Raw genomic sequence first — 22,011 nt, forward strand, 5'->3', positions numbered from 1 at the left:
ACGAGTGGAATGGGATTGATCATACACCTCCTTCATTTCCCACTACTACAGTTCGTCCCCCCCGTTATCAGCTAGAAAATCTGCCTTCTGTGAAGTGGGTGTGATCTTTGCGAGATCAGGAAAGTGCATCGGATCGCGATTGCTGTATATCATAGAGTCGCCGTACCAAATCACATATGGGCATGACATGACTGTTACGGCTTGCGATGTACTTAGCTAGGCGTTGCCGACGAAAACCTTACGAGCAGAGGCGATAGATGCAAGAGGTGATTGGATTACTCGATTGCGTTTCGCGTGGAAAAAAAAAGTTGTTTAGACTATATGGAAGATATTCCGCCCAGCGTCACTGAGCCTATCCAAGCCTCCAAGGCATCCGTATCAATTCAGGCTGAACAGTCTGCGTTGGACAGTCTTCACTGACACGGCGCTATGGACTATCATGATAGTGACTCCGGAAAGTGGAAAGCATGTGAAAAGGAAGAGTTGTCGTTTGTTTGTTCGCGACAATATTTGGGATAAGCTTACGCCGCAATGTGATTTTGAACGGTCAAACTAGTACTTACTGCTCGCATATGTCCTCGCAATACGACGTTCTCATTGTCGGCGCGGGCATCGCTGGCTCTGCTCTTGCCCACGCACTGTCCCGGTCTTCAGCTCCGCAACGCCGTATTGCTCTCCTGGAGCGGAGTCTTGCTGAACCTGACCGCATAGTCGGCGAGCTTCTCCAACCCGCGGGCGTCGCCTTCCTCAACAAACTCGGCTTACAAGGCGCACTAGAAGGCATAGACGCGATACCTGTACACGGATACGCGGTCGTTCAAGATGGTCGCATCGTCCACATTCCATACCCCGACGCCCGAGAAGGTCGGAGTTTCCACCATGGACAATTCGTGCAGGGACTCAGGGAACATGCAAAGCGCGCAAAAGGCGTAGACGTCATCGAGGCAACCGTCAGCGAACTAGTGGAAGAGGGAGGGAGGGTCGTCGGTGTAAAAGCTACGCGTTCAAGCGGGAAGGAGAAAGAGGTTTTCCGCGCAGACCTAACAATCATCGCCGACGGGTGCTTCTCCAATTTCCGCAGTACCGTCCAAGGTCCATCTTCACGCCCTTCGCAGACAAAGTCGCACTTCTGTGGTGCCATACTCAAAGATGTACGATTACCAATGTCACAGCACGGCACTGTCGCACTCGTACGTGGCCACGGACCCGTATTGCTATACCAAATATCAGAACACGATACCCGCATGCTCGTAGATGTTAAAAATCCCTTGCCGTCTGACCTAAAGGTATGTGTTTCTCTATTCATTTCATCGTTTGCGTGCGCTCAAAGAAAGCCAGAAACATATCATCACTAAAATTGTACCTTCCCTCCCCCCTCAATTGCATGAACCGATCCGTGCCGCTCTTTCTGCAGATCGTCTCCGCCGCATGCCAAACTCATTCCTACCACCCGCCCCTCAATCACACCAACGCGGTGTCATCCTCCTTGGAGACGCGTGGAACATGCGTCATCCGCTAACAGGTGGCGGTATGACAGTCGCGCTCTCAGACGTATACATCCTTTCCCAGCACCTCGATAAAGTAAATGACCTGAAGGACTGGACTCAGATGAAGAGCATCCTCAAAAAATGGTGGTGGGAACGTAAAGGGTTGGCTGCGACGATTAACATTCTGAGCGTCGCCCTGTATGATCTATTCGGGGCAGATGGCGAGTGTTTGACTGTCCTCCAAGACGGCTGTTTCAAGTATTTTGAGCGGGGAGGGGAATCGGTGCGCGGTCCGGTATCGTTGCTGAGTGGGTGAGTGGTTGCGCAGTCGCGTTTCATAAAATAGTAATCTGTGCTGACACCGAGATAGGATCTCACCATCAACCTCGCTCCTTGCATACCACTTTTTCTACGTGGCATTTTATTCCATGTGGTCGCTCTTTGCACACCCTCGACCTATACCCGCGCCTCCTACAAACGGCGAGTCGAATATGAATGGCACCCACGTAACCGGGAACGGCACCGCCCATGCAACCGGGAATGGCACTGACGAAAAATATTCGGACACGCGTATCATGCAGACGCCTTCAATACTCGACTACCCCCGACTCTTCTGGCTGAGCTGTAGAGTCGTACGTCCCTCTACTTGACCTCAGGGATGCCCACTAACGCTTTGCCGTAGTTGTGGACAGCGTTGGTAGTGTTTGGACCCCTATTGTGGACAGAGATCCGTTGGTGGTGAGCTTAGATGATTTTATTTCTATTTTGGACAGAGCTATTCAGGACGATTGTTATATTATATATACTTAGCGCCTAATCGTATGGAGGTGGGAGGTTCAATCGATCCCGCTGAAAAGTGGGGTCTGAGGGGTGAGCTACAATTCCGTGGAGGTGCTACCGTTCCCGTCTCAGCAGTGCATCTCTATTTTTATGAGGCGTTTCTGACCGCATTCGGATATGCTACATGGTATTCACATATCGGCTATCTGTTCTATCGACTATCATTGACGTACAAATGGTGGTGGACGTGTACACGGCGACTCGCATATGAATGACACCGCCAATGGCACGAGCGAAAAATATTCGGACACGCATATCATTCAGATGCTCGTTTATCCCCGATCATCCTGGCTGAGTCGTAGGACCCTTACTGATGCTTTGTTGAAGTTATAGACAGCGTATGTGCCCTTAAGTACTGTAGGAAGAGATCCGTCGGTAGTGAGCTTAGAAGTTTCAGGACGCTTGTTATATCTTGGAATTATCTTATATACCTCTTGAATTGCTTGAACACATCCTGTTTTCGCTGAGGCGTTAGAAATAGTGTTGGGATATGCTAAGTACATGATATTTACTATGCCGGATATCTACTCTATTGATTCATTAACATACAAGCACGGTGGACGTATACACCATTAATGTCCGCATAATTAAAAAATTGTGAGCGTTCGCGAATCTATCAGGGCTACCCGAGCCCCCGGTCGCTCCAATCTTGCTATCCCTTTCATCAGTCTAGGTCAAGTGGTTCACGTATACTGGCTGCTATTCCGTATCCGTTCCCCGTAATTCCAAAGTATCCACGGTCTGCAGGAACGATCAGTCAAGATGATGATGAAAGTCACAAGAACGGAAACAGACGTACGCGGGACATCCTATCACAATAGCCACGATTGCAAGAATAGTATCGCCCTTTCCAAACCCAAGCGCGTTGTACATCGAAGGAGCAAACAAGGGAAATCCAAAGCCTGCCTGCTAGGGACCGCAAAAAGGATATAGCGGCTAGCGCTGGAGACGGGGGTGAAAGGCGTGAGACGACCTAACCTATCTATATCACTTGCTGCAGGCATCCAGCATGTGCTTTATGATAACTAGTCATCTACATACATATGTATCATGTTAGGCCTTTTCCTCATTAATTATCTATATACCCGCACTACTACTGTCGTTTTGTAACATAATACATGCGAGCACCGGCCCATGGCACGTGCCACAAGAATATTGAAGAGAAAAGTCGAGAATCTTACCAGACTCTAACCATTCGGCAGGGGTGTTATCCTACATCCTAACACAACCAGCTTAATAATACATTGTACTTGTTTGCTTCGTCCAATTCAACTCCGACACCTTAGTGCTGATCAATGTTCCAAGAAGGTGTTTGGCTGTATTGGTCAACAGCTTCTAATCCTACCAGATGTCAACAAACATTCGTAAGACCGTCACCATACGCCGGTTACTTATCAGGGAAGACTGCGGCTGCAAATATGGCATCTTCATGAATTTCAAAAACCTGAACAGGAGGGATGCTTGGAACGGCGGGCTGCTCTCCTTTTTCCACCATCCTGATCCTGATCATAAAGTTCAATTGCGCGCCGTTGAGGTGTGCTTGTAGAGACTGCGTGTTTCGCTTAAGTACAGAAGTGGGTGTGCTTGATGTTTTAATGTTACTTCACAACGCTCAGCTGTATCACTAGACGCATAGCCATGAGGCTGGCTGAATCCTGATCCCCTTCAAACTTCTCGACGCCCATCCAAGAAGAGTACAACTATCTCTATGGCGTATTTTTGATTTGATTATAAGGATCCCCATTCCTCTACGCCCCGCCCATCGATCTCCTCGCAGGTCAAAGTGTCCGCATTGCATACACGTGGTGCGGGAAGCTTTCACTTCTCGCATCCGGTATCACATCGGATACATTCCCTTACGATACTCATAACGTTTCACATTTTCACATTTTCACGATTTCACTATAATCACGCCTCGTTGCATGACGTTTCTTCCCTTTATCCTTTAGCTTTTCTTTCATCGTCGACCCCGCAGTTCTGATCCAACGTTCCGTCCGACCCAAGTTTCGCATCAACGCTTTGACTCTACGATTCTCGCACTACTCGACTCTGTCTACTATCATCTCTCTTCCCCTTCGAACCCGTTCAGCCCAGAGCTTCGCACTTTGCGGCTCTACATGATCGACCGTCGAATTTGATTATATCTACAAATTGCTGTAAGCTACAGAGGTGAATGTGCTGCTTGGTTTTGTGCTGCTTCATAACATTCACATACCTCGTTAGACGCCAAAGGCATGAGGCAGTTCACTCTCAGACCTCCACGGTTTGAAAGGCTGCATCCACGTTCTGATATCAGCCTTGCTCGACGGCTTGTCTTTCTGGGGCCTCTCATATGAGTCTAATTTCTGCCGCAGCTGCAGTCGTTGCTTCATTGCTCACCGCCACGTCTTGCCTAATAGGGCGTGCATGTACTGCCGAAGTCCAGACCATATCAGATACGATGATGTTGCTAGAAAGCTGGATGTACAGCCATGCTGATCGAACTCGAGTAGGTGTGGTCATTGTAAGATGGGACAAGTGCTGTAAGGTGCTGGCGCAGCCGGAGAGGGTTCGTAATATGGCTGCGGTATGCATCACCCGGAAGCAAACAGGATTAGTCCATACCTGTTTCAGTCTGGGCGAAGTCAATATAATGATTCTGGGGGTTTACCATGATGACTGCGCGCTCCGATATTATATTGATAAGCACTATGACAATGTCCCACAAGATAGGTCAAGTGATTAGGGCAGAATCAAGAGAGTCGCAAAGGCCATGTATATGTGCTAATAAGCCACACAAGATTCGGAAAGAATCACACGCCCGGTAAAGATGGAAATATGAGAGGAGTCGGAAGTATCAAGATCGTGGCTGGTAGTCCAGACACATGTGCCCTACGCGACAATGTCAAAATTAGAGGAGTGTTGTGACATACAGTCCTCATGCCTCAGGATATGCACGCGACACAGAAGTCCAATACATCCTAAGGGTAGAATCATTATGGTGCATTGTAGAATTTTCCGTGGTGATTATTTAACTGTTGGACCAAGGATTGCATTGCAAAACAAGTGTCGAATACTACTACAAATTCGGTCATGGCACGAGAACTAATTCATGTGCGATATGTCGGGGAGGACATATGCAACATACTTGAGGATTCCGTGTAGAATTGCCCGTACTGCAATTAAAACACGAACTCTTGGGACACACCACCTAGTAGGAGTAAATGTGCTTCGAAGTGCAGAGAACCTAAATTTTCATCATCAGCAATGACATCCATAAACCACATGCTATACGTACCTCCTTGGCATATAGATTGCTGCAGTGCTTCTTTACGTTTGGGTTGTTCGCATACAATGTGGACAGCGGGATACCAGCTGCTTTGGCAATTTCGGTGCAATCCTCGTGGGCCTTCACGACGTGGGTGTCAACGCAGTCTTTGTCTTTAATTCCAAGGCATATTTCCTATGACCAATGAGTCCAAGTGTCCTGCAAACGCAAACATATCTTACTTCTCCGAGATGCAGATCACAAGCGGTGTTAATGATGCCGGTGTTCACTTTCATCAGCTGGTATCTGTGCATACGTTCAATGTCAAATGGATGTCAGGGATAGTAATGATTGCACATACGTCGAGACTTTGTGTTGAGCGGAGATTGTGGCACATGTATCTCCAGGTTTAATTGTTATCTTGCGGGTACAATCAGAAGGGATTGCTAGACGTTACCCAGTGATAAACATGAGCATAATAGAGCATCGAGGAAGAGTATTACTGACCAACAACAACAGAGGCAAGTGCAGCAAGCGCAGCGAGTCTGGTGAAGAATGAGGTTTGCATACTGGTCAGGGAAGCTTAGAAATAGGTGAGTGATGTTAATGCCTTAGGAATGACTCTTCGAGGACGAGTACTTATACTAGAATAGCAACGGAGCTTGAAACGATGTGGATTGTCTGAATCAATATCTTTGAGAAGCTAGTAGCAGGAACACGCATAAGATGAGCATGTGCGAAGAAGGACCGCCACATCATTATTGCCGGTTGCGATTTGAATCAATTTCTAAGGGGTGAAGTTGGTCGGAAAAACTGAGTTCCTGATATACAGAACTATGAAATGTGCTTGCAATTCAAATGGTAAAGGCATGCTCGGGTTAGGAGAGGAATTTCACATTATTTGGTGGTCAACGACACGAATGGTATGGTCTTGTGAATTCGTGCTGTCAAAGATTGAGTCAGATCTAGTACAATCAAAAAGGGCTCGAACAGAGGTAAGAAGTTGGTCAATAGCATGGAAGCAGGATACACACCGAGAGCAACTCAGTTCGCCACTGAATGCGAGTACGCGGAATATTTATTTTCGCTGGGTATGTGAAATAAGCATACTGGTACCTGTCCCGCAACTGCTGATCGATTCAAGCTAGAAAAGAACACCGCTCGTTATGTAGGGTGGTTCTGTTTGTCTGCAAAGACAGGTTGCGTCCTCGTGGAATAACTCAGGCCCCAAGTTCGGTAGATCTTATGAAGCGGGTGAGCAAGTAGCGGACTGTATATGGTACGAAGAAGGATGAGATGAAGACAAATAGAAGGCATTGGTCAGAGCGACGTCGTTTGATGTGTGCGGAAGTTCTGTGGCTAGTAGGCCTGTAGAAGCAGCCATGGTCAAGACTCTGTAATAGCAGTGATCAGTGACCACCTGTAAAAATAGTAAGATAGGACTCAACACAACCAACCAACATCACCAGGAGTAATGATCCTCTCTCGACTCTAGTACTCTCATCTATATAACTGGAAGGAGGTTAGAATCACCTGTCGAGCTGGTGAAATGTCCGATTCACCTGCTAAACCGGTGGTGAGATGGTGACAATAGCTAGTTGAAAATTACCTGTTAGATTTGTCAGTTACTACATTACCGCTTGAAACTAAACTGCCAAATCTATTGAAGGGAATGTCCAAGTTTGACGGATCATGATGGTGTTGTGGGCAGACCTGTTTGGAAGGAGTTCCGCCGGCAGAACTGGCAAAACCTGGAAGAACTATGCTCTGGAATCTGCCAGTACTTGTGGCAAGGGACGCGCATAGGCAGAAATTGTCAGAAATCTAGTTGTTAACCCCGCCGTGAGGTTTACACACCTTGAATTCTGCCACATTCTGTTATCTGCCTGGCAGTGCCAGTTATGCCATGCCACGAGGCAGAATGGCAGACTCTTGCCCACAACATAGTACTTACTAGCGTCACGTAGGGCATCTGGGATGCTCAATTCTAAAATGTCGTTAGGGATACTGCTACATGAAAAGGTTCAGGTAGCTACTGTACAGTGAGAATCAGGACGAGGACACTCTGCGACAAGGTTTAGAACTTCTCCCATGCGAAGGTTTAGCCGAGCGGTGGTGGACAAATTAGGAAAGGTTTAGGGTCTATGCAGCCTCAGGTAACTTGCGAAAGGATGACCGTAAGGTCAAGTGCGCAGCGACAACGACATTTTGGAATTGAGCATCCGTAATCGAAGCTCTAAGTGTGAAGCATATAAATGTTGACGTACTGAATACTTCCAGCTGAATTCAACCCTCAATGGCTCAGCGCTCAGTGTTCACTCTCATCAGAATTCGATAACATTTTTGCTGGAGGTGAGTCCTGGTAATGATATCTTGCGGTAGCTTACCCTGCTGACACAACGTTCTGTGCGCAGACGGTGCTACAGCTTGTGTTGTAGGATACTCTAGCTGGTATCAACGGTGTAGTCGCCCAGTAAGGCGGTATCTTCATAACGTGCTCACTTATCTGACAGATGGGGACATCCCTTCTGCATTCGCCTGGGTTAAGGAGTTGACACAGGAGGACAAGACTCGGACGACACCATCAATAGAAAGTCGAAGGCGACGACCAAGATGACAGTCAAGGTCGCAGGCAAAAAGTTCTAGCCCAGGAAATCATCAACGGTGGTTGCAATGTCCAGGCTGCTCTCCAGTATGTACTGCTGTAGACTCCAAGGACTCAGATACTCGATATTATATTGATATCGAGGTCGGCACCCCACTTCAAGATTCAAGTTTGTGCTCGGTAAGAAAACACACATTTGTTTTTACCGTACACTCATTCCCTCAGGGTCCACGGTTCTGAGTCGTGCTTCTTCGATCGACCTATAAGGCAAATGATTCCGAATAGTTCATCCAGTGTGGTACTGACTCCACAGACGGGTCTTTCTTCCAAGATGTCTTCCGCATAGGCGATCACTCTGTCCATACTAGCCAAGACTTCGCAGATGCCACGAACAAGCCCGCCAGTGGTTACATTTCAATCGTGATTAACGCATGGAGTAGGTTCCGTCAGATGGCATTCTTGGCTAGCCCAGGATATGCATCTCCGTCACCCAGGTTGTGTTTGTGTAAGTTCATGTGCTTACGGTTTCCATACTTATTCTGGATTGTTTATTCATCGGCACTTAAATTCTACCAGATTGCGTCTATACTCTCACCCTGAAGTTCTGCCACTAGGTTCTGCCTATATTCTTGCTGTGAAGTTCTACTAGTAGACGCAACCATTATGCCAGCCGATCATTAGAACGTCCGAGACCTGCCAAATAAAAGAAAGGCCACCTTCAATGTCCCCCCACCTTGGAAAGACTCTCGTTGGCAAGCCTCGTATAGATAATGCGCTTCTCCTTCCTCGTCGTTATTTCTGCTTTGACAGCATCTATGTCTGTCAGTGCCTTGGTCAGTCATTGCGTTAAAACAGGCCATGAGTGCAAGAAGAACGGTGATTGCTGCAACCAACATTGTGATTTGGCGTCTGTGAGTCTTAATCGTTTGCTTCGCATCCTGGATTAATTACTCACCCCTCGCGCCATGTAATACCAATAGCCTGATGGTCATCTATACTGCAATAATGACTAGTCTGATGAGCCAGCGGCCTGAGTAGCACACCCGGACAGTGAGTCAAATTTTTGCTTTCGCGTTGGTGCTGAAGCCGATGGCACAATACGTAGCTCGTCGCTGACTTCGTCATTATAGTCGCTCCTGGAGTTTCGACAAATTCCACCGCCGGGGACACGCATAGGCAGAAATTGTCAGAAATCTAGTTGTTAACCCCGCCGTGAGGTTTACACACCTTGCAATAGTTCTGCCATGCCACGTGGCAGAATGGCAGACTCTTGCCCACAACATAGTACTTACTAGCGTCACGTAGGGCATCCAGTCGCGTTTCATAAAATAGTAATCTGTGCTGACACCGAGATAGGATCGCACCATCAACTTCGCTCCTTGCATATCACTTCTTCTACGTGGCATTTTATTGTGGTCGCTCTTTACGCACCCTCGACCTATACCCGCGCCTCCTACAAACGGCGAGTCGCATATGAATGGCAGCCCACTGTAACCGGGAATGGCACCGCCCATGCAACCGGGAATGGCACCGACGAAAAATATTCGGACACAGCGTATCATGCAGACGCCTTCAATACTCGACTACCCCCGACTCTTTGGCTGAGCTGTAGAGTCGTACGTCCCTCTACTTGACCTCAGGGATGCCCACTAACGCTTTGCCGTAGTTGTGGACAGCGTTGGTAGTGTTTGGACCCCTATTGTGGACAGAGATCCGTTGGTGGTGAGCTTAGATGATTTTGTTTTCAGTTTTGGACAGAGCTATTCAGGACGATTGTTATATTATATATACCTGGCACCTAATCGTATGGAGGTGGGAGGTTCAATCGACCCCGCTGACAAGTGGGGTCTGAGGAGTGAGCTGCAATTCCGTGGAGGTGCTACCGCTCCCATCTCAGTAGTGCATCTCTATTTTTATGAGGCGTTTCTGACCGGCATTCGGATATGCTATATGGTATTCACATATCGGCTATCTGTTCTATCGACTATCATTGACTGTACGAGCGGTGGTGGACGTGTAGCACGGCGACTCGCATATGAATGACACCGCCAATGGCACGAGCGAAAATATTCTGGACACGCATATCATTCAGATACTCGCTTACCCCCGATCATTCTGGCTGAGTCGTAGGACCCTTACTGATGCTTTGTTGGAGTTATGGACAGCGCATGTGCCCCTGAGTACAGTAGACAGAGATCCGTCGGTAGTGAGCTTAGAAGTTTCAGGACGCTTGTTATATCTTAGAATTATCTTATATACCTCTTGAACACATCCTGTTTTTTCTAAGGCGTTAGAAATAGTGTTGGGATATACTAAGTACATGATATTTACTATGCCGGATATCTACTCTATCGACTCATTAACGTACAAGTATGGTGGACGTATACACCATTAATGTCCGCATAATTAAAAAATTGTGAGCGTTCGCGAATCTATCAGGGCTACCCGAGCCCCCGGTCGCTCCAATCTTGCTATCCCTCTCATCAGTCTAGGTCGAGTGGTTCACGTATACCGGCTGCTATTCCGTATCCGTTCCCCGTAATGCCAAAGTATCCACGGTCTGCAGGAACGATCGGTCAAGATGATGATGAAAGTCACAAGAACAGAAACAGACGTACGCGGGACATCCTATCACAATAGCCACGATTGCAAGAATAGTATCGCCCTTTCCAAACCCAAGCGCGTTGTACATCGAAGGGGCAAACAAGGGAAATCCAAAGCCTGCTAGGGACCGCAAAAAGGATATAGCGGCTAGCGCTGGGGACGGGGGTGAAAGGCGTGAGACGGGTGGGATGGGAACGCGAGAAAAAATAATCGTACGTACCGGAAGCGGCGTAAAGCGTGAAACAATCGACGATGTAGGTTTGGATACACTGGAAATTTAAGATGATGCCTGCTCCCACAAACATGATGCCCTGTCGAAGTCGTCAGTAGAGAAATGAGACTGGAAAAATCAAACTAACGATATCTGGAAATATCCAGTGAGTATGTGCTTCGGTAGTCCAGCCTACGATCAAGCACCCTATTGGAAGCATTATAGATCCTGGAACCATAGCAGCTGACACACTAGATGAGCACCCGATAAAGGAGCATTAAAAATGTGACGAACGCAATCTGAACTCCGGCCTCCCAACTCCCCCGTTTTTATTCTTGAAATAAACGTAAATTTTGTCCATCGTATTCGCATTTAATTGGGATGCGCCCGTCAACCCAACACCAAGGGCAATGTAATGAAGGCCAGAGATCCCCACCGGCTGATGGTATACACCCTGAAAGATCGATGGTATCGTCGTCAAAAAGACTGAGATACACTATGTGAGCTCATGTCCACGGAAAAATAAACGACTTACGATATAGTGTCCCGTATAGATACGCCATGTAAAGGCCGAGTAGCTGCACGATTGGCTCATGGACAAAGAATGCGAAGGGGCGAATGAGTGATTTGGTCATGATGGATTGCCAACTATTTATAGAAATGATCTTTATCAGTTGGCATCTTACCGGAATTGCAAAATATCTTACGAGCGATCTTCACTGTTGAAAACGGTGCGGATTTCCCTGTACGGGGCTTTTTCGGCATCCATCGATTTGCGAATTCGCTCTGCCTTCCTTTCCAATAAGAGGGGCGCGTAAGCTGAACAAGATTGGTAAGGACGACTGAATCGCGATGGAGTCAATTACTCACTCTCTTGAAGGACAAACAGTCCAATGATCTGAATAGCTGCATCCACAATGCACGTAGAGCGGAACTATGGAACAAGTGAGAACAGTTCTCGATCGGCGAAAACATTACATACCACCCATCTCCAAGTCGAACGTTCAGCAATCCTGGGAATATTTAGATAATGTGAAACAATAAACTTGAAATAGCCACTGACCAGGCACCTGTGATAGGTCCTATGACAGGTCCCAATAACGGAGCTAAAGAGTAAATGGCAACGGCCCTTCCTCTTTCTTCTGCTCGCCAGCAATCACCAAGAACACCACCACCAATCTGAAGAGGGAAACCAGTCAGATCAAATACTGGTAGTCAATGATGTTTAGGCTTACAGATAATGGTGCGCTGCCTCCAAGGCCAGCAAGGAATCGGAAGGCAAGAAGCTGGGATTCTGTCTGTGCGAATCCACATGCAAGATTCCATACTGTCATTGGAAAAATGAGGTGAAAATATTCATCAGCTTGTAAGGATCACATACCGAGATACCATAGATTTGACAACTGCAATACGCGTGACCGGCCATAAATTTCACTCAATGGGCCCAGAAACAAAGGTCCGAACGCTGGTGTATAGTTTGATCAGTAGGGTATCTCACATCCACAAAAATTGCCTACCATACGCAAGCACAAATATAGATGTCGTGAGTGCCATTACAACTTCGTTATTAATCCCAAATGTCTCAGCCACCTGGCCGGTAGCGGGCGCGACCATAGAGGAAGAGACCGGACTGATGAACGTAAACGATGAAACGATCGCGGTCGCAGCCCATTTGCGTTTAAAGCTCCAACTGTGCAAAAATTATAAGCCTGATAAACACGTTGCTCTGTGCACGCAACACACTTTTTAGGATTGTGAGGATCATTTGGGCCGTCCCAGTCAACGATTAAAACATCTGTTTCAGTCCTTGTCGCAGGCAGCCCGCTACCAATGTCATGCGGCTTCTCAGAATTAGTCTGTTCTGGAATGTGGTGTGCTGGGTTCGCTGTGTGATCATCGCCGTGTAAAGTTGATGTAGGAGACGCAGTCTGAGAGCCTTTTAGCATGTCTCGTCCTCCGTCAGTTGCGGATGCAGAATTTGTGACAGCCATAAGTGAATGACGTCGGCATCGTGGTCCCGAACTGTCCGTCTACTTATAAGTAGGCCCAAGAGCCATGTGATACAGTTGACGGGTAGACCATTACAAACTTATAAAGTCTCTCACCTGAACGCCGTGGAATTTGGTAAACAAGTTCAGTCATCATGGGCGAGGTGCTTACCTTGCATTACTTATCTTGGGCCCAGATAGGGCCCAGCACGAGTTACAGTTTGACTCATAACAGTTTACTATAAGGTCACTAGGACCGGTCGGCCGACCGTACTTATTTGCAACAGAACAATGACGCGATAAGTAAGACAACTCTGCTCACCCGCCGAAATCACGTCCAATCGAACCAACGGATTTCCCCGATGGTTTTATTTTGACGATTAGATTGGTATCTGCTTGTACTACGTCTACTCAGCCTATCCCTGACTATCCAATTCACCGTTTTTTCTTTCCTTTGGAGCATGCGAGGCGCTTTCGGTTGTGCGGAGCAGTGTTGATGAAGTTAAAGTACAGCAGTGTAGTACCAGTACAATACGAGTATGGCGCGAATCAAACCCACCGCCTGGTTTGCACGATTTAGTTGCCGAGCGGGCCCTATAAGTAAAACAACCAAGTAACTTAAAGTTTAAATTCAAACAACGTCATTAATATTGCCGACGTTTATGAAATGGAGACTGGTGCCGTGGACGGAGTTTTTTCTCGACTGTAACAGTCTGGAGTTGTCTGGACTACAACCTTTACAGCCATGTGCAGAACGCTAGGCCAAAAAAAATTCACTACAAATATTCGGCAATAAGTCGGGACAACAAACTTTTAACTTCCGACGGACAATCTCGATCTACGACTCGGATGGGACGATACATATCCAAGGAACGAAAGCAAGTTGCTCTACAAATGAGCTTGCTAAATTTCAAAGACCCAACGTTTCATCGTCACACTGGGATTAGTAAGCGATTATTGCGATATCTTCGGAAGACGTATCGATATATCTGATCGGAGAATAGAAGTTAAAATACCCCTGTGTATGTAGTGAAATTTTTTCGGCCTAAGGGTGTTGACCAGACTGGCGGATCTTGGGCGGGTACCGGCTTTAACAATCGCCGGTTATGCCGGCTTACGGTGTTGTGAATACGTAATTCTTCTTGTGGCCGCACAAGCTACTAGGCTTACACCAATGCATACTCACACCAACGCACAAGCCCAAGCCCACGTCCATTTTTAAACATTTAGACTTGCCATTTAGAATTACATCTTTTTGTTGTCATGACTCGTCAACCATCTCACCTTAATCATCCTCGAGTTCCTCGTACACTACCATTACTATCGGTTGGTAATGAGGCCTTGGTGGCACCTCACCATCACCATCTAGCTTGAAATGACGGACTGGCAATCACTTTTTGCTCATTTCCACCCACTCTTGTCACTTGCTGCACCGTGGTCTCTCGACCCCTATTCTAACACCCACCTTTTCGGTCAACTAAACCAATTCTGACGACTCGTGTCTCTCCCAAAATTGTTAACACCGTCACAACCATCGCCTTCCCACTACACTGAGGATGGTACTCAGCTTGCGTAAGTTTTTCCACCATCCATTCCAATCTCGTGCCAGAGACAATGAGCAGTCAAGAGCTGGAGTTTTTTCTTTCCTTTATTCTCATGGCCTGTTTCGCCTCATTCTCGATGTTGGATCGCCGGCAATTCTATCTTCTTGCAGATAGCGGAGCGCTAGTCTGGCCAACGTCCCCTCTCTTATGATACTGTACCACCGGTGGTTCTGTTTTGCAGATAGTGGAGTGCTAATCCGGCCAACGTCCCACTTACAGTACTATTTTCTTTCTTCCACCCATGAACTGGCGAGGTTCTTACTAAGTATATACGTAGTAGTACCTGAGTTACATCAGTAGCGTAGCAAGCCAATTAAAATCGTTCATTGTTCACTGCTACCGACTCCAGTGCCAGTGCCCCCTCTTGCGCGTGCGGTAAGTACTCATGTATGGGACACCGATTAATTTCTGTCGACGATGGCTCGTTTATCGTTGCTAGTTTCTGACGAGTCTGACCACTTCCCTTCGTGTTCTCTGCCTTGCTGTCTGGCTCGCATCCCGGAGGAAGGTCATTGCGCATGCGTGCTGAGCATCGTGTCGATGACTATCGATCCCTGTTAATATGCACTTGTTTACCCTCAATATCATCCTGGGTGTTTCGTGATACAAGAGAATTTTGCATGTGGCTGCAAGCCTGCCATTCGAGCTGCCGCTGTCCGGCCCGTCCGACTCACTCCTTTAGTGTCGATGACAGTGTCTCATCTGATCGTATTTTTGTTTCCACGTATCAGGAGGATGTCACTAATTTCGGAATTTGCAAAAGCACCAGCCATTGTCATGGTGCGGCCTTTCACAAGCTTTCGTCTCGAGACTGCATGATGATTCTACTACAGCAATGCGTGCTAATGTTGGAGAATCCATCGGCTCTCTTGCATAAAGGGCCGCCTCAAGTCCTCGTGGATTATGGAAAGTGTTCTCAGGCTAGCTCGTTTTCAAGCCCGATCCAAACAGCAACGTTTGTGCTGTCATGTTTCATATCTACTCGGACCACGTTGATTCAATATCAGGCGCGGACCAGCTACATAGCCTTACTTGCGATACTCCCGAGTGTCATGAAACCCGCGGTGTTCACCAACTTCTCATCCCCGGTTGGAAACATTTTTCCAAGCTCTCTGTCAGTCACCGCTACTGAAACGTTCAGTCCGGTACTACACCTAAAATCAACCGGTTTGTGTTTCTTCTTAGTTTCAGTTCACAGGCTGACTATGTATCGAAGTGCTTTCCGAATAGAACATGCCACAGCGAGTAAGTAATAAGTATCGCCTACCATATTCGAGATCACGCAAACTCTGTGCAGTGTATCGGTCCAAGTATGGTATGCATTCTACTTGAAGTTGCCGCCCATCTGCCTCTTGATCAGCATGATTTAAACATCACATCATACAAATATTATTCGTGGAGTATGGAGTTGTAGTGCGTCTCACCTGGAATATTGTTTTTCCGTCCGAGCGCTAAAAGGTCCGAGATCCGAATTGCAGGCGGTCCTCCGTGTACGCAATATTGGTATGGGTAGCCGTCAATCATGGATCCATGGACATGGCGGGGTAGATTTGGATGGTTTCATTTATTGCTGCTTAACATACTTAACTTCGGCACAATGTTACTGTCGATTACACTGCGACAGTCTGTGCTGTGGGAGGTGGACAAGGTACGTATACCATAACCATCATAATAAAGAAGGAACGACTATCTTCCTTCTATATGGTCTGACTACGGGAGACTACATAACCATGGACGTCAGAGGAAGAATGCGACCAATGATCTATACATGACGACTGATGATACGATTGGCACATCTATGACAATGCACAAATATATACTTAACGGCTACTCACTAGAGGTACATCGAGGCGGTATGCGTCTGCGAATAATCGTGTGTACTCCTACCTACGGGTCATGGTCATGAGGGAGCTCTTGAGTACAAAGCAGTAACAATCCACACAGGCACACGCCGAAGAATAGAAAATCAAGATGCCGCTGCACTTCGAGATGATATTGGGATCCGTCCAGTTCACCATTCACTTGCTGTGTGCGGGTCGTCTGATCTACTGATTTCGAAGCCGCAGGCCTTCCGTAGATCGCCACTGGCCACTTGTCTGTCGTTTTGAGCGATGCAAAAAGGGCAGCTGGTTCCACAACAGATGAAGGGAGAAGAAACAAAGGGGAAATATTACCATAACCCTATCTATACGGGCAATCTATAAAGTATTTCCGGTAAATTTCAAAGTGTATCTCGGAGCAGCTGGGTACACAGATGTTAGTAAAAAATTGTACCAGTATTGTAACCAGGTGTGGGCGAAGATGGCGCGAGCGTGAGCACAGCTGAGCGCTGATCTAGGATCATGGTGACGTATGAGATGCAGGCGCGGTGAGCGATCTGAGAATTCTTTGAATTCTCGACGAGCTACTCGATCAGAAAGAACAACTGTCATCTTCCTTCCGTATCCTTGGACTATAGACTTCCTGGGAACGAAATGAAAACAAATAGTACGCAAACTATGAAATTAGTAAGCAATATAATATACCACTACCACAATCATTATGTAATATATCAACTTGCAATTGGAACCTCATCACGATCGAATGCTCGCTTTCAATACATCCTCGTGTGCAGCTACGACCGGGTCCTTGCCCACGAACTATAGCACCATTGGTTGCCATTTCGTACCAATAAAAGTTGCAAATGAATGTCCAGGCAAATGCGATCATTTTCAAACTATCTTCATGGATGGAGGTGTCTCGATGGAGGTGGGTAACTACCGCTCATTATGTTACATGTAGCTTTCCGTCTCATACATCATATTTTCTTGACGTTAAGGAACTTCGGGTTGAAGATTACCGGCTTGATGGTCGACCCCCCTCTTATCCGTCAGAACCAGCATTTTGTGGCGTTTCCTTAGCCCCAGAGAAACATGGCCTTTTTGATATCCAAGTATCCCATGACATCAAAGAGTCCCATTTTCCACCCCCGCACTCGAACGACCTCTGGTACGATGATGGGAGCGTTGTTTTGAAAGCCGGAGATAAGCTCTTCCGGGTGCATCGATCTTTTCTCAGTCAGAAATCTTCTGTTTTTGCAGCCGTACTTCCGAAAAGTCAGGCAGAAAGCACGGAAACCCATGATGGATGCCCACTTTTCGCACTGGACGACGATGCTGAAGAGTTTCGGCAGCTCCTCCTCACAATATATGAGATATCGTACGTGTTGCATTCCCAAAGTTTGGTTGCTCGAGCTGATTGCCCGAGCTAGGTACTTCGAGGACAACGTGCGGTATTTAACTTATTTACGTGCCCTCATCCGTCTGGGCACGAAGTATCAAATGAAAACTTTGCGTGACTTGGCGCTTGAGCGACTGAAACGAGGCGTTCCCTCGACACTCGCATCTTTCGATGTCCCTGAACATCAGAAGGACCGCGCAAACGCGCAACAAGACGTTCTTGCGATCATCAACCTCGCTCGGGAGATCAACTGCTTGGAACTGCTTCCTTGCGCCTATTATTACTGTTCCCGCTTGTCGACCAGTACAATCTTCAAGGGTAGTGATGGAGTTGTCCTAGCCTCACCAGACATAACCGCTTGCATCCTCGGAAAAGACCAGCTTCTGGATATGCAACGCCGAACGACTCACTCTTTTTTATACACGCTGCCGAAACTTAATAAATCATGTGGCCAGGGGTGTGGAGAAAATGATAGGTGCTTATTGCAATATTTGCAGCACCAGGACTTCACGACACCGTCCACCTTCGAGCTATTCACAGATTGGGAGAAGATCGGAGTGTGTAAAGACTGTGCTCCCTCACACCAAAGCAGACATATGAAGGGTCGACAAGATGCATGGGAGCAGCTTCCCAAGATTTTCGGATTGGAAAGTTGGAAGAAGATTGTCGTATAATTTAATTGTTGGGCGCAGTACGTTTCCGCCAAGACCCATGTAGGCTTTAACTTAACTTGTGCGGCATTCCAAAATCATTGGGTATGTCGAGGTCCGAACACCCCAACTCCAAACTGAGTGAACAACAACAACGACTTTGCATTTATAGTACGATTTGTAGACAATGCTCGAGCGACAGCATTCAATACCTCTACTTTCCTTTCATGGCATGCGCCGCTACGATTCTGGTGAGTCTACTCACGAGAGCAAACAAAGTGGTACATGATGCTCACTTACTCACAGTGCTCTTTTCTGCTATTCTCATACAATCAATCCACACTAAACTTGCCAATCTCGTACACACCCGAAAGCAAAGCGAAGGCCCCATGGGCCATTGATATGAGAATCTTATACTCACTTGTCCTCCTTTCCAAGCTGATGGGTGGTCATCACAGGCGAAGGTCTATTGTCTATGTTGGTGCAATGTGCACGTGAGCGACGCGACCACGGCAAGTCGGAGTATGAGCATTGGAATACGGAGACGCATATATGTTTGATTTCCCGCTGTCTCACTCTTCCCTCAGTCCGTCATATCAGACTGAGGGTGAGTCTTTTGTTTTCATCACACCGTACCTAGATCACTCACATACGTACTTAGGATACTGATATCAGGTGTCTAGACTCTAGATTCAACAGTCTATATGTCTCTATATTGACTCGATCGCTACCAACGCTATATGATTAGCGAAGGAACAAGCACACAGAAGGTGGCATAGAGGAGCAGGAAGCGAGTAGTAAATCTTTAGAAGAGAGGTCTATCGCTGCTCGCACAATCGATCCCATAACGATCACGTGCATCATCAGTTCACATATTGTAACTCATGTCAATAATTCTCGCCACTCGCTGTATATCACCTGTCGCGCGAATATATTTAGCCACCAACCTGGATGCGTGCGTTAATGCTAATCGGAATTTGGAAAGTGAAGAACAAGGTACTTCTATGAAGATAGAAGCGACCGCGCATATGGACTGTTCTTCCGTATCCGCTCCCCATAATGCCAAAATATCCAGGGTCTGCAGGTACAATCAGTAAGGCTGACGGTGGAAGCGATGAGAGCGGAGACGCACGCGGGACAGCCAATCACGATTGCTGCAACTGCAAGAATAGTATCGCCCTTCCCGAACCCAAATGTCTTATACATTGCTGGAGCAAATAAAGGAAATGCGAAACCTGCCAGTGACCGCAGTAAGGAGACAGAAGCCATCGCTGAACACGAAAAGCGTAAGATAGGTGTGATGGAAAGGAGAGAAAAACATAATACCCGAAGCGGCATGAAGCGTGAAGCAATCAACTATGTAGGTGTTTATAGAATGGAAATTCAGAACAATGCCTGACCCTACAAGCGCGATGCCCTGTCGAAGCTGTCAGTAGAGAGATAGTACTAACAGAATGAAACTAACTATATCTGGAAATATCCAATGTGTATGGACTTGAGCAGTCCAGCCTGCGATCAAGCACCCAATTGGAAGTATCAGAGTTCCGGGAAACATAGCAGCTGATGACACATTGAACGCCCAAGGAAGAAGACAGAATGATCACGACGAACGCAATCTGAACTCTGGCTTCCCAACTCCACCTTTTTTACTCTTTAAATGAATGTAAATTTTGTCCATGGCTCTCGCATTTAATTGGGATGCCGTTGTCAACCCTATGCCAAGTGCGATGTAGTGGAGACCAGCAATTCCTACTGGTTGTCGGTATACACCCTGAAAGATCGATGGCATCGTCGTCAAAAAGACTGAGAGACTATGTAAGGTCATGTCCACGGAAAAATAAATAACTTGCGATAAAGTATCCCGTATAAGAATGCCATGTAAACGCCAAGTAGCTGAACGATCGGTTCGCGGAAGAAGAGTGCGAACGGGCGAATGAGTGCTTTGCCCATGATACTCCGCCAGCTGTAGAATATATCAAATGTCATCTCACTGCAATTATAAATATGACTGACGAGCGATGTTGACCTTCGAAAACGGTACGGATTTCTCTGTACGGGGATTTTTTGGCATCCATCGATCTGCGAATTCGCTCTGCTTTCCTTTCCAACAAGAGGGGGGCATAAGCTAAACAAAGTTAGTAAGAATGGACGAGTCGCAACAAGTCAATTGCTCACTCTCTTGAAGTAAAAAGAAACCAAGGATCTGAACAACTGCATTCATAATGGACGTAGACCAATACTATCGGAACATGGGAGCAGTCCATGATTTGCGAAAAGATCACATACCACCCATCTCCAGGTTGAGCGTTCAGCAATCCTTAGGGAAATTTAGATCAAGTCACTGAACTTGGGGTGACCACCAACCAGGCACCTGCGATAGGTCCCACGACAGGTCCCAACAGCGGAGCTAATGAGTAAAGAACTATGGCTTGTCCCCTCTCTTCTGTTCGCCAGCAATCACCAAGAACACCACCGCCAACCTGAAGAGTGAGGCCATTCAGATTACATATTATTAATGTATTCGAACCTTACAGACGATGGTGCGCTGCCTCCGAGGCCAGCGAGGAATCGGAAAGCAATAAGCTCGTATTCTGTCCGCGCGAATCCACAGCCAAGATTCCATCCTATCATTTCAAGAATAGAGGATGAAAATATAGATCAATTTGTAAAGTTCACATACCAAGAAACCATAGATTTGCTAATAACAACACGCGTGATCGGCCATAAATCTCACTCATTGGGCCTGCAAAAAATGGTCCGATCCCTGGTTTGCAGTTCGGTTGATCAATAGTATATCTAGCAGCTATCAAATTCACCTACCATACGCAAGCACAAAGATGGACGTCGTGAGTGCAAGTATAACATCGTTGTGAATCCCGAAGGTAGAAGCCACTTGGCTAGTAGCGGGCGCAGCCATAGAGGAAGAAACTGGAGAGATGAAAGTAAACGATGACACGATTACAGTCACAGCCCATTTGCGTTTAAAGCTCCAACTGTGCAGCCTGTAAGAAACATGCTGCTCTGCACGAGAAACGCACTTTTTAGGATCGTGTGGGTCATTTGGGCCGTCCCAGTCAACGACTAAAACATGTCTACCACTCTGTGTAATAGTCAGCTTCTTGCCTGGGCCAGTGCTATCCGGTTTTCCAGAATCATTCCGGTCCGGAGCGTGGATGGGCTCTAGTCTGTGATCACCTTGTAAAGATGGCAGTGTCAGAAACACAGAGTCTTCTGATTTGTCATCTCTCTCGTCGACTACTGGTAAACACGTTTTCGACTGGTTTGCGATGTCTGACATGTCGAGGACGCTGGAGCGCGGGTGACAACAGCATGGTGGTCATATCTGTTCGTCATTATAAGTGGGAGTTGTGTGGTGACAAGACGGCCATTACAATGTCCTTACTTTTAGCCGATTGAAAATGTGACGCCACTCGTACACGCTGTGAATCATGATTGGACTACAAGGTCTGTGACTCAATGTTGAACGTTCTCCCTGGAGCCTGGAGGCCAAATTTGTGATTGTATTAAGACACGTAGAGGGGATATCGAAATTGTG

At 46.9% G+C, this 22,011-nt stretch overlaps 8 protein-coding genes across 8 annotated transcripts; 3 read left to right on the top strand and 5 right to left on the bottom strand.

The window, feature by feature from the left end:
* The first annotated feature begins 546 nt into the window (after window positions 1-546).
* Window positions 547-2,532, top strand: EDB91DRAFT_1154612 (squalene epoxidase-domain-containing protein). Its single transcript, XM_041319566.1, has 4 exons — window positions 547-1,286; window positions 1,339-1,799; window positions 1,858-2,119; window positions 2,170-2,532. Exons 1-4 carry the CDS (start codon window positions 573-575, stop codon window positions 2,227-2,229), a joined length of 1,497 nt encoding a protein of 498 aa, XP_041173474.1. The 5' UTR covers window positions 547-572; the 3' UTR covers window positions 2,230-2,532.
* Window positions 2,533-2,898: 366 nt separating this feature from the next.
* EDB91DRAFT_1154613 (uncharacterized protein) lies at window positions 2,899-3,206 on the bottom strand. The gene is made up of 3 exons (XM_041319567.1): window positions 3,127-3,206; window positions 3,021-3,068; window positions 2,899-2,996 (listed from the first exon to the last, which is right to left on the bottom strand). The coding sequence occupies exons 1-3, from the start codon at window positions 3,198-3,200 to the stop codon at window positions 2,915-2,917; spliced, it is 204 nt and encodes a 67-aa protein (XP_041173475.1). The 5' UTR covers window positions 3,201-3,206; the 3' UTR covers window positions 2,899-2,914.
* Window positions 3,207-5,494: 2,288 nt separating this feature from the next.
* EDB91DRAFT_725596 (uncharacterized protein) lies at window positions 5,495-6,276 on the bottom strand. The gene is made up of 5 exons (XM_041328210.1): window positions 6,082-6,276; window positions 5,936-6,020; window positions 5,817-5,880; window positions 5,605-5,769; window positions 5,495-5,553 (listed from the first exon to the last, which is right to left on the bottom strand). The coding sequence occupies exons 1-5, from the start codon at window positions 6,140-6,142 to the stop codon at window positions 5,518-5,520; spliced, it is 411 nt and encodes a 136-aa protein (XP_041173476.1). The 5' UTR covers window positions 6,143-6,276; the 3' UTR covers window positions 5,495-5,517.
* Window positions 6,277-8,824: 2,548 nt separating this feature from the next.
* Window positions 8,825-9,741, bottom strand: EDB91DRAFT_1085104 (uncharacterized protein; the record flags this gene model as incomplete). The annotated part of the gene is made up of 5 exons (XM_041315850.1): window positions 8,825-8,872; window positions 8,913-8,998; window positions 9,135-9,171; window positions 9,407-9,470; window positions 9,611-9,741. 5 exons carry the CDS (start codon window positions 9,739-9,741, stop codon window positions 8,825-8,827), a joined length of 366 nt encoding a protein of 121 aa, XP_041173477.1.
* An 850-nt stretch (window positions 9,742-10,591) lies between these two features.
* On the bottom strand, window positions 10,592-13,256 carry EDB91DRAFT_725727 (MFS polyamine transporter). The gene is made up of 15 exons (XM_041328212.1): window positions 13,155-13,256; window positions 12,738-13,024; window positions 12,512-12,684; window positions 12,376-12,459; window positions 12,230-12,321; window positions 12,058-12,173; window positions 11,977-12,007; window positions 11,865-11,928; window positions 11,702-11,813; window positions 11,530-11,642; window positions 11,289-11,480; window positions 11,143-11,237; window positions 11,004-11,094; window positions 10,798-10,936; window positions 10,592-10,739 (listed from the first exon to the last, which is right to left on the bottom strand). Exons 2-15 carry the CDS (start codon window positions 12,983-12,985, stop codon window positions 10,682-10,684), a joined length of 1,608 nt encoding a protein of 535 aa, XP_041173478.1. The 5' UTR covers window positions 12,986-13,024; window positions 13,155-13,256; the 3' UTR covers window positions 10,592-10,681.
* Window positions 13,257-17,310: 4,054 nt separating this feature from the next.
* On the top strand, window positions 17,311-18,479 carry EDB91DRAFT_1252221 (uncharacterized protein; the record flags this gene model as incomplete). The annotated part of the gene is made up of 3 exons (XM_041323480.1): window positions 17,311-17,334; window positions 17,405-17,784; window positions 17,837-18,479. 3 exons carry the CDS (start codon window positions 17,311-17,313, stop codon window positions 18,477-18,479), a joined length of 1,047 nt encoding a protein of 348 aa, XP_041173479.1.
* Window positions 18,480-18,590: 111 nt separating this feature from the next.
* EDB91DRAFT_1154660 (uncharacterized protein) lies at window positions 18,591-19,065 on the top strand. The gene is made up of 2 exons (XM_041319568.1): window positions 18,591-18,706; window positions 18,762-19,065. The coding sequence occupies exons 1-2, from the start codon at window positions 18,683-18,685 to the stop codon at window positions 18,951-18,953; spliced, it is 216 nt and encodes a 71-aa protein (XP_041173480.1). The 5' UTR covers window positions 18,591-18,682; the 3' UTR covers window positions 18,954-19,065.
* A 392-nt stretch (window positions 19,066-19,457) lies between these two features.
* Window positions 19,458-21,372, bottom strand: EDB91DRAFT_1058791 (major facilitator superfamily domain-containing protein; the record flags this gene model as incomplete). The annotated part of the gene is made up of 13 exons (XM_041314184.1): window positions 19,458-19,533; window positions 19,588-19,726; window positions 19,782-19,872; window positions 19,921-20,015; window positions 20,067-20,266; window positions 20,302-20,418; window positions 20,469-20,580; window positions 20,631-20,694; window positions 20,742-20,772; window positions 20,820-20,935; window positions 20,988-21,079; window positions 21,136-21,219; window positions 21,276-21,372. 13 exons carry the CDS (start codon window positions 21,370-21,372, stop codon window positions 19,458-19,460), a joined length of 1,314 nt encoding a protein of 437 aa, XP_041173481.1.
* Window positions 21,373-22,011: the final 639 nt, after the last annotated feature.

The sequence above is a fragment of the Suillus paluster genome (assembly GCF_016628075.1).
Source record: "Suillus paluster strain FC165 chromosome Unknown EDB91scaffold_64, whole genome shotgun sequence".
Taxonomy (NCBI): Eukaryota; Fungi; Basidiomycota; class Agaricomycetes; order Boletales; family Suillaceae; genus Suillus; species Suillus paluster.

What these genes read in the sequence shown, in the direction of transcription:
- EDB91DRAFT_1154612 (XM_041319566.1), top strand. Translation starts at nt 573, where the DNA reads ATGTCCTCGCAATACGACGTTCTCATTGTCGGCGCGGGCATCGCTGGC. An exon ending in CCGGTATCGTTGCTGAGTGG is followed by an intron (nt 1,800 to 1,857) that starts GTGAGTGGTTGC and finishes ACACCGAGATAG; the next exon opens with GATCTCACCATCAACCTCGC. An exon ending in TCTGGCTGAGCTGTAGAGTC is followed by an intron (nt 2,120 to 2,169) that starts GTACGTCCCTCT and finishes GCTTTGCCGTAG; the next exon opens with TTGTGGACAGCGTTGGTAGT.
- EDB91DRAFT_1154613 (XM_041319567.1), bottom strand. Translation starts at nt 3,200, where the DNA reads ATGTACAACGCGCTTGGGTTTGGAAAGGGCGATACTATTCTTGCAATC. An exon ending in ATTGTGATAGGATGTCCCGC is followed by an intron (nt 3,069 to 3,126) that starts GTACGTCTGTTT and finishes TCGTTCCTGCAG; the next exon opens with ACCGTGGATACTTTGGAATT. An exon ending in CGGATACGGAATAGCAGCCA is followed by an intron (nt 2,997 to 3,020) that starts GTATACGTGAAC and finishes CACTTGACCTAG; the next exon opens with ACTGATGAAAGGGATAGCAA.
- EDB91DRAFT_725596 (XM_041328210.1), bottom strand. Translation starts at nt 6,142, where the DNA reads ATGCAAACCTCATTCTTCACCAGACTCGCTGCGCTTGCTGCACTTGCC. An exon ending in ACTTGCCTCTGTTGTTGTTG is followed by an intron (nt 6,021 to 6,081) that starts GTCAGTAATACT and finishes GGTAACGTCTAG; the next exon opens with CAATCCCTTCTGATTGTACC. An exon ending in GCTCAACACAAAGTCTCGAC is followed by an intron (nt 5,881 to 5,935) that starts GTATGTGCAATC and finishes ACGTATGCACAG; the next exon opens with ATACCAGCTGATGAAAGTGA.
- EDB91DRAFT_725727 (XM_041328212.1), bottom strand. Translation starts at nt 12,985, where the DNA reads ATGGCTGTCACAAATTCTGCATCCGCAACTGACGGAGGACGAGACATG. An exon ending in GGACCTATCACAGGTGCCTG is followed by an intron (nt 12,008 to 12,057) that starts GTCAGTGGCTAT and finishes AAATATTCCCAG; the next exon opens with GATTGCTGAACGTTCGACTT. An exon ending in GTTCGACTTGGAGATGGGTG is followed by an intron (nt 11,929 to 11,976) that starts GTATGTAATGTT and finishes CTTGTTCCATAG; the next exon opens with TTCCGCTCTACGTGCATTGT.
- EDB91DRAFT_1154660 (XM_041319568.1), top strand. Translation starts at nt 18,683, where the DNA reads ATGGCATGCGCCGCTACGATTCTG. An exon ending in CATGCGCCGCTACGATTCTG is followed by an intron (nt 18,707 to 18,761) that starts GTGAGTCTACTC and finishes ACTTACTCACAG; the next exon opens with TGCTCTTTTCTGCTATTCTC.